Source organism: Notechis scutatus, chromosome 1 (genome assembly GCF_049901735.1).
Source record: "Notechis scutatus isolate UNSWTSFEM ecotype Mainland chromosome 1, rNotScu1.2, whole genome shotgun sequence".
NCBI classification, from domain to species: domain Eukaryota; kingdom Metazoa; phylum Chordata; class Lepidosauria; order Squamata; family Elapidae; genus Notechis; species Notechis scutatus.
In genome coordinates, this window is record NC_142009.1 from 116,544,572 (window position 1) to 116,558,133 (window position 13,562).

General features: G+C 35.9%; 1 protein-coding gene across 2 annotated transcripts in view; it reads left to right on the forward strand.

Annotated features, from left to right (window-relative positions):
• The window catches only part of ME1 (malic enzyme 1), a 126,870-nt gene extending 113,664 nt beyond the window's left edge, over positions 1–13,206 (forward strand). For both annotated transcript variants that reach the window (XM_026665158.2, XM_087944112.1), the window contains 5 exons: positions 93–198; positions 3,377–3,519; positions 5,422–5,595; positions 9,345–9,443; positions 12,095–13,206. In XM_026665158.2, the coding sequence (XP_026520943.2) occupies positions 93–198; positions 3,377–3,519; positions 5,422–5,595; positions 9,345–9,443; positions 12,095–12,262 (690 nt within the window). In that variant the 3' untranslated portion in view covers positions 12,263–13,206. The remainder of the gene's footprint in view (positions 1–92; positions 199–3,376; positions 3,520–5,421; positions 5,596–9,344; positions 9,444–12,094) is intronic.
• The last annotated feature ends 356 nt before the right edge of the window (positions 13,207–13,562 follow it).

Here is a 13,562-nt window from a genome sequence, read left to right on the forward strand (position 1 = left end):
GCATTTTTAAAAGAAGACTGAACCTTTTCATTAAAACACATAATAAATTTAAAACTGCATTTTTTAACTGGTTATCTTATTTTTTAACTTAGGGTCGTGTTTCATTAACACCTGAGAAAGAAGTGTTTGCTCACCAGCATGAGGAGATGAAAAATTTAGAAGATGTTGTTAACAAAATAAAACCAAGTGTTCTTATAGGTAATAAACGATCTATATATCAGTTCATCAAAGTTTGCTCTTTCATTTGATATCTATGTTTATCTATGTGTATATGTATGCACACATACATACATATGGATATGTGCACCCAGATACTGGATATGCATACAATTCAGAGAAATTGGTAAAAATATCATGATCTTTATGCATGAGAAACAAATACAGTAATTCTTACAGTTTTGGAAAATAGGCGAGGTTATAAAGATTTCTGAATTTACATTGCAAGTGACATGTGAATAACATATGACCTCAAATGTAATTGTATGTAATAAATAGCTTATTGGGAGATCAGGGAGTGGCCTAGAGGTGAAGAAGCTCACCTCACACTTGGGAGGTTGAGAATTCAATTCTAAGCAACAACAGATGTTTTTCTATGATCACAAAGAGAAAATATCTGCTGCAAACTCCGCAGAGGCATCAGGAAGGGGATCCAGCCTGTAAATGCTCAGCTCCATTCAGTTGTCCTGACTCTACCCTGATAAAAGGGATTACAGGGATGTAAAAAGGGGAAAGATTTGTTCTGTGATTTTGCTCCTTGAGTCAAATTAGAAAAGTCTCTAGTCTTTTTCTCTTTTTAAAATCACATGCAAATAGGCTAATACATACAATTTTGTGTAGACCCATTTCTATATTGAAAGATCAGATAAAGAATTTTGTATCCCATGCTATGTAATGCTCAGTATTAAATATAAAAAGATTATATTTTTCTGGATGTTGTAAGCAAGAAAAATTTAATCAAATGTCATATGATTAATTGTTTAAAATCTTTGCTTGAAGAGTTGGGAATAATTAAATTATCTAATGTTTCCCCAAGATTTTCATTAACTCCAATCTCAGCAACAGCCATTTATGATATATTACTAGACACTACTCAGGAAAAAGACTTGTTATTGTTGGAGCAAGAACAAATGTTATTTTAACAAATCTAGCCATAAAGCATCAGTTAGATTGTTTTCTAATTTATCTTGCTATGACTAGGAGTGATTGTCATTGTACCGTTTGCTTTTTAAAAACAAAATTCACATTAAGTAGTAAAAAAAAAAGACAATAACTTTTGGTAAGATCAGTTTAAAATTATGGGGAGCTTTGAACTTCAGTTTCTGTAAGAATTCTAAGTTGTCAGAGCAAGGAAAAAGAGAATAAAACAAGATTATATGTTCAAGCTGGTGATACTTTAACTAAGGCTACAAAGCTCTTTGGGTCTGTGGCATTTATTAAATTTATGGCGCCTTTATTTAATTTTTGTCAAAAGCAATGTCCTGATGTGAACTTTTTAAAAATTCTTTTTTCATTTTGTTTGAGCATTGATACAATTGTTCAATTAAGATTTTATGCAAAGAAACCAAGATTCTGATGAAATATGTTTGGCCTCCTACATATCTATTCATCCATCTCAATCTCTCTTCCTTTTACCTTTTCTTTTTCATTATATTAGGATAGATATATGCAAATTTTTCATAAATTGATTTAAGAAACCTTAAAACATATTTTGAAAAATGAAGTCCAAATTTCAGAACACCTTATTATTTTATAACAACAAACCAGATATCATATTCAACAACACATTAACAACACATTAAATAATTGGACTCAGGAGGCAGCTTCAACAGATAAGACTAAAGAGATTGTTCCTGGAGAGTAAGAGATTGGATAATTGTTTAGTTAAAAGTTGTCATTTGCTTCTTCTCTAAATCATGTTTCTTATGTAAACATATTAAAAATATATTTATAAAGCAGATTAATAAAAAGACCTCTATGTGCATTGGGAAATGTTTCTTCAAGATAATTCCAAAAGGTAAAAATGTAGGTCAAAGAAAAGTATCAAAGTATCAGCATGGTTATAGAATAGCAATCTCTTCAGATATTTGCAATTTGATCTCAAGTTTGTCTTTTATTTCCATTAAAAAAGAAGATAAAAATGCTGGATGTCTTTAAAAAACACACCAGCTATTGAGATTAAACAGTGATGTTATCTGGATTGTTCATGTAATCTTCATAATAAAACAAGTGCATAGCTGATTAAAATCTTGTCTGAAAATGGCCAAAATTGTAACCGTTTCCGATTCTGAAGTTTGTTCTCAACATGATCCATTAGAAATTTTCCTTCCATCAGTTTACTTGAAACGATAGATACAGCACAAAGTAGCTTAAGAGCCAACATTCCAGTGAAAATACTTCCAATATGTCAGGAATATTTCAGAATACTTTATTCATGAGAGAAAAAAAATGTGTTTTTTGTTGGGGGAAAAAATCCCCCCCTTCTTTGTAAGAACCTATACTTCTCAGTGGAGGATTTTATTACTATATTCAGTGAAACATCTTAGTGAAAATAAAGAAATACATTTAGCTTGATTTATGGAACTTGCCTTTCATTAAAGGGCTATGATGTTCGTTCAAGAATAAACCGACATACTATTTTAGATTTTATACTTTCACAAAAACATTTCCAGGTACAGAAAACATAGTGGTGTTAAAAATGCTTAGATCAAAGTTGCCTCATTCACTTTTAACAGCTAGTAATTCTTGGAGTTTAAGTCCACGTATCCTAAAGTTGCTAACATTGAGAAACTGCACTATGGCAATGCTTAACCTATATTATTAATTTCTGGCCTCCTTTGACACTAGTGGTAAACATATTGTGGTGATGGTGAAGATGGTAATGATGTTATATGTAGTGAATGTAACTAATTTAAAATGGAACTTGTTTGTCTTGTCATTTTTAATCTTTTTCATTTTTAAAAAATGAAGCAGAAATATAATTAAATGAAATTGCTTTTCAATACATCTGCAGAATATTTTTTTAGAGCAGGAGTGTCAAACTCAAACCCCAGGCCGGATCTGGGTGGCGGGTTGCTTAGATCTGGCCTACAAGGCCACTGTGGAAACAGTGAAGGACCAGCCCATGGTGCTTCTGGCAGCAAAAATGGAGCCTGGGTCTGCCTGGGCTCTGTTTTCGCTGGCAGAGAGCTGGAGCAGGCTGTCACAACCAAAAATGGAGCCTCAACAAGTGATGTCAAGCTAGCCACGGCTAACCCCCCGAGGTCCAACACAATCCTGATGCGGCCCTCAATGAAATTGAGTTTGACACCCCTGTTTTAGAGTGGTGGATAAATATTGTACATTTTGTAATATTCTGTTATATCTCTGTCTGACATAGGAGTTGCTGCAATTGCTGGTGCATTTACAACAAATATTATCAAGAATATGGCTTCTTTCAACAAACGCCCAATAATCTTTGCACTCAGTAACCCAACTAGCAAAGCAGAATGCTCTGCTGAAGATTGCTACTACCTAACCGAGGTATTGGGGTGGGGTGGGGAAGAATTATATTTAAATTGATCATACTTTTTGTTGCCACATTATTAGTGTATATATTCATACAATTGTCTCTCTATGTGTATTTATTTTGGCAGTTTTCAGACTTATTTGTGGGTGTTTTTAGCAGTATTTCTCCATAATTTTAGATTAAAAGGAAATCCAAATTGAGCTAGTCTTTCAGTAAAATTACATGGCAACATTTCAATTAATAGAGGATTTCATGTATATTCAGGAACTACCGGCAGTAGAATATATTTCTTCCCTCATATCTGTCACTGGAGGGAGAAATAAAAAGTTGCAACCATTTTAATCATACAGAGACACACTTAAGTTGCACTCTGGCATGCTGCAAAGCTACTCAAAATTGCTCTACCACAACAATTGCCTTTCACTGTAAAGTTTCGAGTTCAGATTTGTAACATAAAGATTGCTGGTATGTAAAATAAGAGGAAGTAATTAGTGACATTTTACTAGGGATTCAGAAAGCATTTTGGTGTTCAGAATGCATTTGCCTGTGCAGGGAAGGAAACACAAATGTTTGAACAGAATGAGATGTGCCTCACTCGGAAACTGATGACAACTAGGAGGAGGAGAGAGAAATTACTGGAGAGGTGTCAGCTGGGGGAGTGGGCTGGGCTGGTAGAATATGTGATGTTAGAGGATTGTGAGAGCAGGGGCTTGGGGGAAGATCAGGAGTGGGAGGACTTCTAGAACATTCTCAGTGACTGAGAGGAGACATGGAGTGACTGTACCGAGAAGATGGGGGTTAGGTAGCCAGATCTATGTAGCTACCATGCTACTTTGGGACATTGGTGGTGGCTGAGGGGAGGGATGATACTGGAAATATGGAGATAGTGATCGTAAGTTGAGGATTAGCTATATATGTATAAATACATAAAAATGTAGCATGTCCTTTTTGCTTACTGAAAAGTAAGCATAAGATGCAATATAGCAATGGAGGAGTAATACAAATATTTTTTTAAAGCAGATGGAATATGGTTCCTTCTGGTGACCAGAAGACCTAAAGATGCATCAAAATTATTACTCTTCCATTAAAACATGGAAAAACAAGCTTTTATTGAGCAAGTCTCCTTTTAAAAAAAATAAAGATGACAATTTTATGCTCATTCACATAGAAATAATTGATCTCAGTGGAATTACTCAATAAACCTATATTATAAACTGTATTATAAAATTTAAGTTAAGATTCTGGACTTGTTCCAGGATGAGCAGTATCACATTCACCAAATGAAACGTTCACTTGTTCTTCTCAGGTAACTGTGTAGCAAATTACTCAAATAGATTTTCTGGACTTGTGTTTCATTTTTGCACCATTTGTAATAATAGTTATTAACAAGAACAGCTTTAGAAAAGGTGTAAGGGCATCGTCTCAAACTGAGATGACAAGATTCAAAAGAGTTGTGTAGAAGATAGGATTTCACCAGAAGCTTGTCATGTAGACTTTCTATGATAAAGAGACATTCAACATACATATACGCATGCATAGACAGAATGATCACAACATTCAGCCACAGGTAACTGTGGATGAAGAGAACTTGGAAAAGTTCTCCCAGATGTTTTTTTAAGAAGAAAGAATTAAAAACCACGAAACATGGAAAACTCATTCTTGCTATCTACAGTTAGACAGATGTGGACATTATAGTACAATTATAGAAAGGTGTAGAAATTTGCCAAGGTATCCTGAAGAAACCACATAGCTGCTATAGTATAACAGTATAACATCAAATAAAAGGTCTTTTGCTCTTCCTGTAGTTTCTAATACAATCACTTTATAAAAGCACTGTTATCTAACAAACATTTCAATGTACGTCCATCTTTTCCCATCAAATAATGCTTTACAATATTATTTTTGTTTTTATTCAGGGACGAGGCATTTTTGCAAGTGGAAGCCCTTTTAATCCAGTCACTCTTCGAGACGGACGCATGTTTTATCCTGGACAGGGGAACAATGCCTACGTATTTCCTGGAATTGCCCTAGGCGTTGTTTCATGTGGAATGAGAAACATAAGTGATGATATTTTTCTCCTTACTGCAGAGGTATTAATTATTATATATGAGTTATGACAGTTGAAAAAAAGCTTTGCAATTAAAGCTGCAGTGTCCCCATTAAGTGCTATACAACTGGCATGCATTGGCAACTGTCACAGTGTCCTGTGATCATGTGATCACCATTTGTGAGCTTCACAACTGGTTTCCAACAAGTAGAATTAATGGAGAAAGCAAAAGTGAAATTGCAAGTTGCAGTCACACATGATCTTGTTCATTTACAACAATATGGTATAAAATGCAGTCCAATTGCAACAGATTTCCTAGTAGAAAACATCGTTTCTGGCAAACACGTATTATAAAAAAAAAATCTGGTTTCTTCCTTGCCCGTAGTTCTTTCTTTCTCTAATGTATTGATTAATATCACTATAAAATCATAGAGATTGCATCTTTAAAATAAGTGTGAAAAGTGGGTCTTAGTTTTGCTTGTTCTTATTTGTAATTAAGAAATGCGAATACATTTATTTCTTGATTAGGTTGTTGTAGAGATTTCTGTGGGGATGTTTGGACAGGGACTATGGAAAATCTGAACAAAAATCTAGGGTTCCTATATATTGTATAGAATTATAAAGGTAAAGGTTTCCCCTTGTCAGTCGTATCTGACTTTAGGGGGCAATGCTCATCTCTGTTTCTCAGCCAAGGGAGCCAGCATTGTCCAAAGACCCTTTCGTGGTCATGTGGTCAGCATGACTGTATGCTGAGGTACACTGAATGCAGTTAACTTCCCACCAAAGTGGTACCTATTCATCTACTCACATGAACTGGTAGGTTGGGCAGAAGCTGGGGCAAGTAACAGGTGCTCATCCCGTCACAGTGCTTGGGTCTCGAATCCAGGCTGTCAACTTTCAAGTCAACAATCTCAGTGACTTTAACCATTGAGCTGTCATGCCCCTTGTATAGAATTACAAGTCTTATAAATTGTTAAAGCTCTCCAGTTAAAGTTGATAAAAGAAACAGTCTAGTCATTGTAAGCAATGTGTCTTGTTTTCAGGTGTTCTTATTTTCATGCCATATAAAGTAGAGTTTGGAAGTGAGACACTTAAGTCCAGAAGGCTATAATGCCTAATTATAGGCAGTTTTACTGTGATGACAAGCATAAATCTGTGTTCACCAAAGTGCTTGGCCACTTTAACCTAATGAAATATTATTGTAACTCTGCCTAAATTGCAAAGCCTCCTGCTTTAAAAGAACTTGAATCTAAACAAAAGTTATTCAGCTACATCCAAGATAAAGTCTGTGCTGCTTTTTCTTAACAACTTCAGCTCCCCCTTGTGGATTCCAAAATATAAAAATGTTATTTTTGATAACATTTATTCAACAACTTTCCGGCTTTTAGATTAAAAAAAGAGATAATAATTATTTGGCACTGTAAGAGAAAATAAAATTTTACAGGCTAGTACATGGCATACCCTGCCATATATAAAAACGTTCTGGAAGTTGTAGAACACAGCTTACGAGATCTGCAAATGGGCATTGCACACTGCACAGAGGCATAACAGACATAACAGATAATCAAGAGTTGGAAGGGACCTTGTAGGTCATCTAGTCCAACCCCCCACCCAAGCAGGAGACCCTACACCATTTCTGGCAAATGGCAGTCCAATCTCTTCTTGAAAGTCTCAAGTGATGGCGCTCCCACAACTTCCAAGGGCAAAGCTGTTCCACTGGTTGATTGTTCTGACTGTCAGAAAGTTTCACCTTATTCCCAGGTTAAATCTCTCCTTGTTCAGTTTCCATCCATTATTCCTTGTCTGGCCTATAGGCGCTTTAGAAAATAGCTTGACCCCTTCTTCTCTGTGGCAGCCCTTCAAATATCGGAAGACTGCTATCATGTCTCCCCTGGTCCTTCTCTTTACTAGACTAGCCAAGCCCAGTTCTTGCAACCATTCATTGTATGTTTTAGCCTCCAGTCCCCTAATCATCTACCATACGAGGACAAATTATGCATTGGAAAGATTGCTTGGAGATGGGAGATATTTCCAATGTAATCTAGTGGATTTCCTGCGTGGGTTGCCTCTGTGACTATGTAGGACAGATAAGGAGAAAGCTAACCACCAGATTGCAAGAACACAAATGAGTGGTCAGACGAGGAGACCCGAACTCATTGGTAGCCTCACACTGCAATGCACAAGGACATACTGTACATTCCATTTTGCAGCTACTAAGATTGTTGGACGAGCAGGCACAAAAACAGTCAGGGAAGTGACTGAAGTTTAGAAAATAGGCCTCTCCTCAGTCAACAGGAGTGCTGATTTACCACCAGCTTATCAAATACTTAGGAGACAAGGGCTTGGCAGTTACAAGCAAACAACAGCCAATGACTTACTAGCTGGCCATCAACACCCTAGTCAACATCTAAAAAGCCAGATACAATAGGCACTATATAAATACCACACAGACTAACCTAACTTCTTAAAGTCCACACTTCTTAAAGTGGCCAACCTTGGAGACCCCCCCTCAAGCTAAACTGATAAAACAATAACCTAGAAGAGGGCAATGGCAAATCACTTCTGTATTATGCCAAGAATATTGCAGGGACATGAAGTTAAAGCCACCAGGAATCAAGTTCAAATTGGAGACTTTGTTTTCAAAGTCAATGATGTCTTCTTTTTTTTTAAAATCCTTTTCTACATGCCTGAAATTATTTGTTAGGTCTGACAATTAAATGCAGCTGATAAAAAGAAAGAGGGATTTTTAAGGTGCAAAGAGAGCTAAAATTGCATTAATTCTGCTCTAGTCTACATTGAATTCTGGACTTCTTTCATATGTACAGTGTATAACTGTATGAAAGGAAAAAAGAATAAAACTCTTTAAGATGAACTTTGAATAATTGGTCTCCAAAGTCATTTCCATGATGTATGCTAGTATATTCTGGGTGTTGGTAGCAAACAATTGTAAAAGCAGTTGTAAAATTATAATGTAATGTAATAACTAGCTTGATACCCATGCTTTGCTACAAAACTATGTTAGTTTAGTTAGGGTTTAGATTTTGGGGAGAAAAATAAGGATTTTTTTTTTTTTTTTTGCCTCTGCCTACCTGCATCCATCGATATTCATTTGGCTAGCATCCTGTCAGTGTGTGTGAGAGTTGAGGGCTGTTTGGAAACTGAAAGAGTATTTGCTGTGTGAGCAAGGAGACAGCAAGGAGCCTGGGCATGGCTTAGCTCAACTGTACTAAAGCTGTGTGTGACAGAGTGGTGCTGTGAAACTAAAACTGAAACTCCTCTCCTCTGCTGGTGTTTTGTATTTGGAACAGATTTATTTTCAGGTGGGAAGGGGCAGTAGAACTCCTTAGCATCAGAGCGTATTAATAATATACAAAATACTAAGGCTCTGATGGTCATTTCAAAAAATCCTTTCTTAGTGAGCACCTAGAAGCCAAGAGGAACATACATGCCAAATTTCAAGTTTGTAGGCGTTACAGTTCTGGAGATTTTGTGATGATGCGTGAGTGGTATTTTGCTTTTATATATATAGAAGAAGAAGTTATAATATATAGTATACGATATAGTATAGTTAATAGTTCTGATCCTATAATATATATATATATATAGGATCAGAGCATTGGATCCGAAAAAAGTAGGCAAACCAATAAGTATTAGAGATGAAGACATTGTCCTTTAAAACTCCCATCAATGTGATTCCTGATTTTTTTTTAATTTAAGGTAAGTTTTTTCTTCTTTAAACAAAGGTATTAGCAATACATGCATCTTATATATATATATATTTTTTCTTCCTAGGTTATATGCCAACAGGTATCAAAGAAGCATTTAGATGAGGGCCGTTTATATCCACCTTTAGTTGCAATTCGAGACGTCTCTCTTAAAATTGCTGTGAAAGTAAGTTCATTCTTCACTGACTAATCATATCATGTGTCAGCCCTTCAAGATAAGGTTATTAATCCTAGTGTTACTTTCATTATAAGGTTATGGTAACAGAATCTTGCAGGTATGACTTCTTCCCTCTCTCTGCTTTTATGTTCAAGAATACCAGGGAGGGTCAAGTATGAGGTGCTTTCTCAAATTACATTCCCGCTTTGGACTCTTAATTTTTCTTATCTGGTCTTGTCTTGAGGGTGACTCTTCTTTTTGTTCCTCAGGGTTATTCTCATAGCCCATTACTCTGCGATTCAAAAAGAAGTTGTTAGAATTTTTTTCCGTTTCAGTGACAAAATGTATACAATAAATAATTTCAATCAAATAATTGTAGCACAAAATTATAGCAAACCAAACCTACATTGTACCATTGTTTGACCCAGTCCCTGTTGAAACTACTTTGATGTGAATCCATTCTCTTCTGCAGCTTTTTAAGATTAATCTAAATCTGGTTTCTAACATCCACTTTGGATGTTAGCCTTGTCCCTCTTCTTCTCCTTTTCCTTCCTTTGAGGATCTCTGGTAGGATATATATTCTCCACAGCCCTTTTTTCCTTAGAAACAACTTCCATGATTGTCGATGAGTTCAACTGACTTTCCCTAGTCAACACTTTCTAACATCAGTATTACAAAGGCATGCAAGTTTTATCCAGCAAGACAAATAACAGTGAAAGGGTCAGTGAAATGCAATACAGATCTAATTCAGTTGGAACATAAACAAATGGAGATTCAGTCACAAATCTTTGGCTTCTGGTATAGTTTGACTAACTTTTTCACTCCTTGGGCCTTATTCATTTTTCATTTTCTACAAGCCTGCCAATTCTTTTATTCGTGCTTTGTTGTTAATCAGTAAGGAATTGCTTCTCTTGGGGCACATCTGGTAATAATTTTAAAGCTGGTTGTCATATTTAATCCTCATCAACTTGATAATGCAGACATTTTCAATATTTAAAGCTAATTCAATTGTCAAAGAATTTGTTTGAAATCTGCATTTTTTTTGTGTAGTAAAACTTTCGTTTACTATATTTTTAAGCAGTGAGAAAAATGGTACAGTTCAATATATTTGTTCTTCTTCCAAAAATTTATATCTGTATTTAGTTATTGTGAACAAAACAACAACAAAAAATACAATTTGGTTATTTGAGTCTGCAGGTTTGATAGGGTCAAAGTTTTCTCTAAGGGAGTTTTATTTATCAGATCTCTTTAAATCCATGTAAATGAAATACATTGAATTTCTAAGATTTTCAAGAATAATTTTGCAAATGCATTCTGTCCTGTCAATCCTAAGGCAGTGTTTTATTGGGCTTAGAATGCAAGTGGAGATTTCCAAAGGCTTTGACTCTGTATGTAAACATAACACAAGTAGTCCTAAAGGTGCTTTTTCAAGAGGCTACTGGCCTTTCTGGTTTTTCTTTGAAGACATTTCACTTCTCATTCAAGAAGTTTCTTGAGCTCTTGAGCTGAAAAAGCTTCTTGGGTAAGAAACGAAATGTCTTCAAAGAAAAACCAGAAAGGCCAGTAGCCTCTTGAAAAAAGCACCTTTGGGACAACCATGACCAAAAATCTCCATAGCCATAATACAAGTAGCCTCATTTAGTGACTGTTTCATTTAGCACGTTAGACTGAAAAATAACTTTATGGCCATATTCACATTTATGGCCTTTTCAGGTTTGTAAAGCAAAGGAAAGCTGATAATAACAACAGTCACAATTTCAATAGGAACCTTTGCTTAATGATTGCTGGACCCAGTTGTGGTTACTTAATGAGGACTATCTGTTCTTTATGTGAATTGCATTGACATATTATTTGGAATATTAACTGTAAGGTTACAATAATTTACATGCACCGAATGCAGTGAAGTTTTTACACTGTAAGATCACTTAAACAGCAGTCCTGTAAATATTGTTTGGGCATTAGAATGGCAACAGTATCTGAGAAAGTTGGGATGGCAGGATTAAGTACACTGCCAATTATTACATATTTATTTCATAAAGAGCTGGATGTGCTTGGTGAGTTGGCCCTTTATTGCAATGAATCTGAGATGCCGCCCTAACTTGACTACTTTAATATGAAATGCTCCCATCTGAATGAAAGGTGCTTTTTTTCAAAAACAACTGGAATATGTTTTTTTTTTAAACAAAGAAATGCTTTTTCCTTGAAGATGTTTTGCTTCATCAGTTCTGGCAGGATAGGGGGGGGTAGGGATGGAAGGATTAGTTCTGGCTGGCTGGAGGGGCATGGAAGGATCATATTTCTTTGCAGTCATCTGGTCATTAGCACTCTGAGAGTAGTTGAGGCCACTTGGGGGTTTATTTGTACCCTCAGGGTCACCTGAGTCTGAGTGCAACTGGGTGTGAAATCTTCTTGGAATTACTGAAAGTTTTCACTCCCAGTTGAAAAACATTCATTTAGTAATGAAACTGATGTGGATTAACAGATTACAACTGCTATGGTTTGCAACACTTCCTTTCAAAGGGTATGATGCCTAGGAATGTCTTCCCTTGGACACCACACAGATTTATTGCTGGCTGTATGGTGGAAATCTGATACCTGGAATTTTCCTCATTGAGTATCATATGAATTCTAACAATGAGGGATTTGTCTTGTTCTCCTAGATTGCAGAGCAAGCCTACAAAAACAAGACAGCAACTTTCTACCCTGAACCAGAAGACAAGGAAGCATTCATCCGCTCCCAGATGTACAACACTGACTATGAAAGCTTTCTGACAGACTCTTATATTTGGCCCGAAAAAGCGATGAAAATACAGACAAGAAAAGTTTAATCAAAGAACGCAACACCTTTAGCAATGGAGCTAAAAAGAAACGGGTTGATTTCCATCTTTTGTTAACTCAGAACTTTTAGCAGCAGTGTATTTTAAATCTGTGGGTTTGGGGTTACAAATGTTAATGTTTTTCGCTTTAAGCTACAATCTAAACATGTAAGCAAATGAAAATAATTTGGATATAATAATTTCCTTGTTCTTTGGAAGAGCATTTCCTAGATTCCTGCTAGGCAACACTTACTGCAGGAAGATCGTTCAGTAAAAGGTAGTCTTCATTAAGTATCTGTATAAAATGGTGGTTCTGTTAACTGGTTTTGCCATTAAATTCAGATGAAATAATATTAATATAAAGCATGTATCAGTAGAATTACTTCAAGCATAATTGGGGATGTTTAATTTAACAAGGCTACTTTAATTTCTCCCTTCATTTGCCAACTTGTCGGTTAGCGTACCTTTGTGGAAGATTTTCACACAGGTTTAATGATGTTCTCTCAATTCAAAAAGACTAATCTATGCTTGCTTGATCTATGGCTGTAGTTTGTAGATCAGTGAGAAGTGTCATTTGGTGAACCTTTTCTGCCACTGATAACTTTTGCATTGCGATTCTCCCTCTCCCAAATTTTCAATGGAATTCGAAAGTTTAAAAAACTTGACCATGAAACAATCCTATTGGCCGTTTTACAGTTTGCTGCTGAATGGTGATGATGCCATTTAAGGCTTTATATTAACAGACATTCTCTTCCCATCCTAGTACATTTTAAGGAAATTCCTAGCAATTCTTTCCTGCCTTAGCTCTGCTCAGTGTGAAGGATTTAGATTCAAGTTCCTGGTGTCGATCTCCCTTTTAAAAACTCTTTATCAGGCTACTCGTCTCAGAAGGCATGTTTTAATGTTTCTAATGAGTCACAGCTGAAGCAGAATTAAATGGAAAATGTTAAAAAAAAGGGGGGAGATGGGAATACCAGAGATTTTGGAATTGAAGACCCTGTGAGTCTCAAACTCACTGCTGGAGATTTTGTTCTGTTGTAGTGACCCAATACTACTTGCAAACCCCAGCAGGTACATCTGCAGTAGAATTGGTTTCTTCTCAAAATGCTGAAGTGACTTTGTCATAATGCACAACATAGGAATGGGGTGTTAATATACTTGTTAGAGTTGTGCTACTTCTTTAAAAGATGTCTGGAAGTTCAGTGAGGGCAACTGGGCTTTTCTTTTTTTTGGGGGTCAGAAATGTTTCGCAGTTTATCCAAGCAATTTCTTTAGTCTACTGTACTCTACTCGGATAAGCAGTGAAATGACT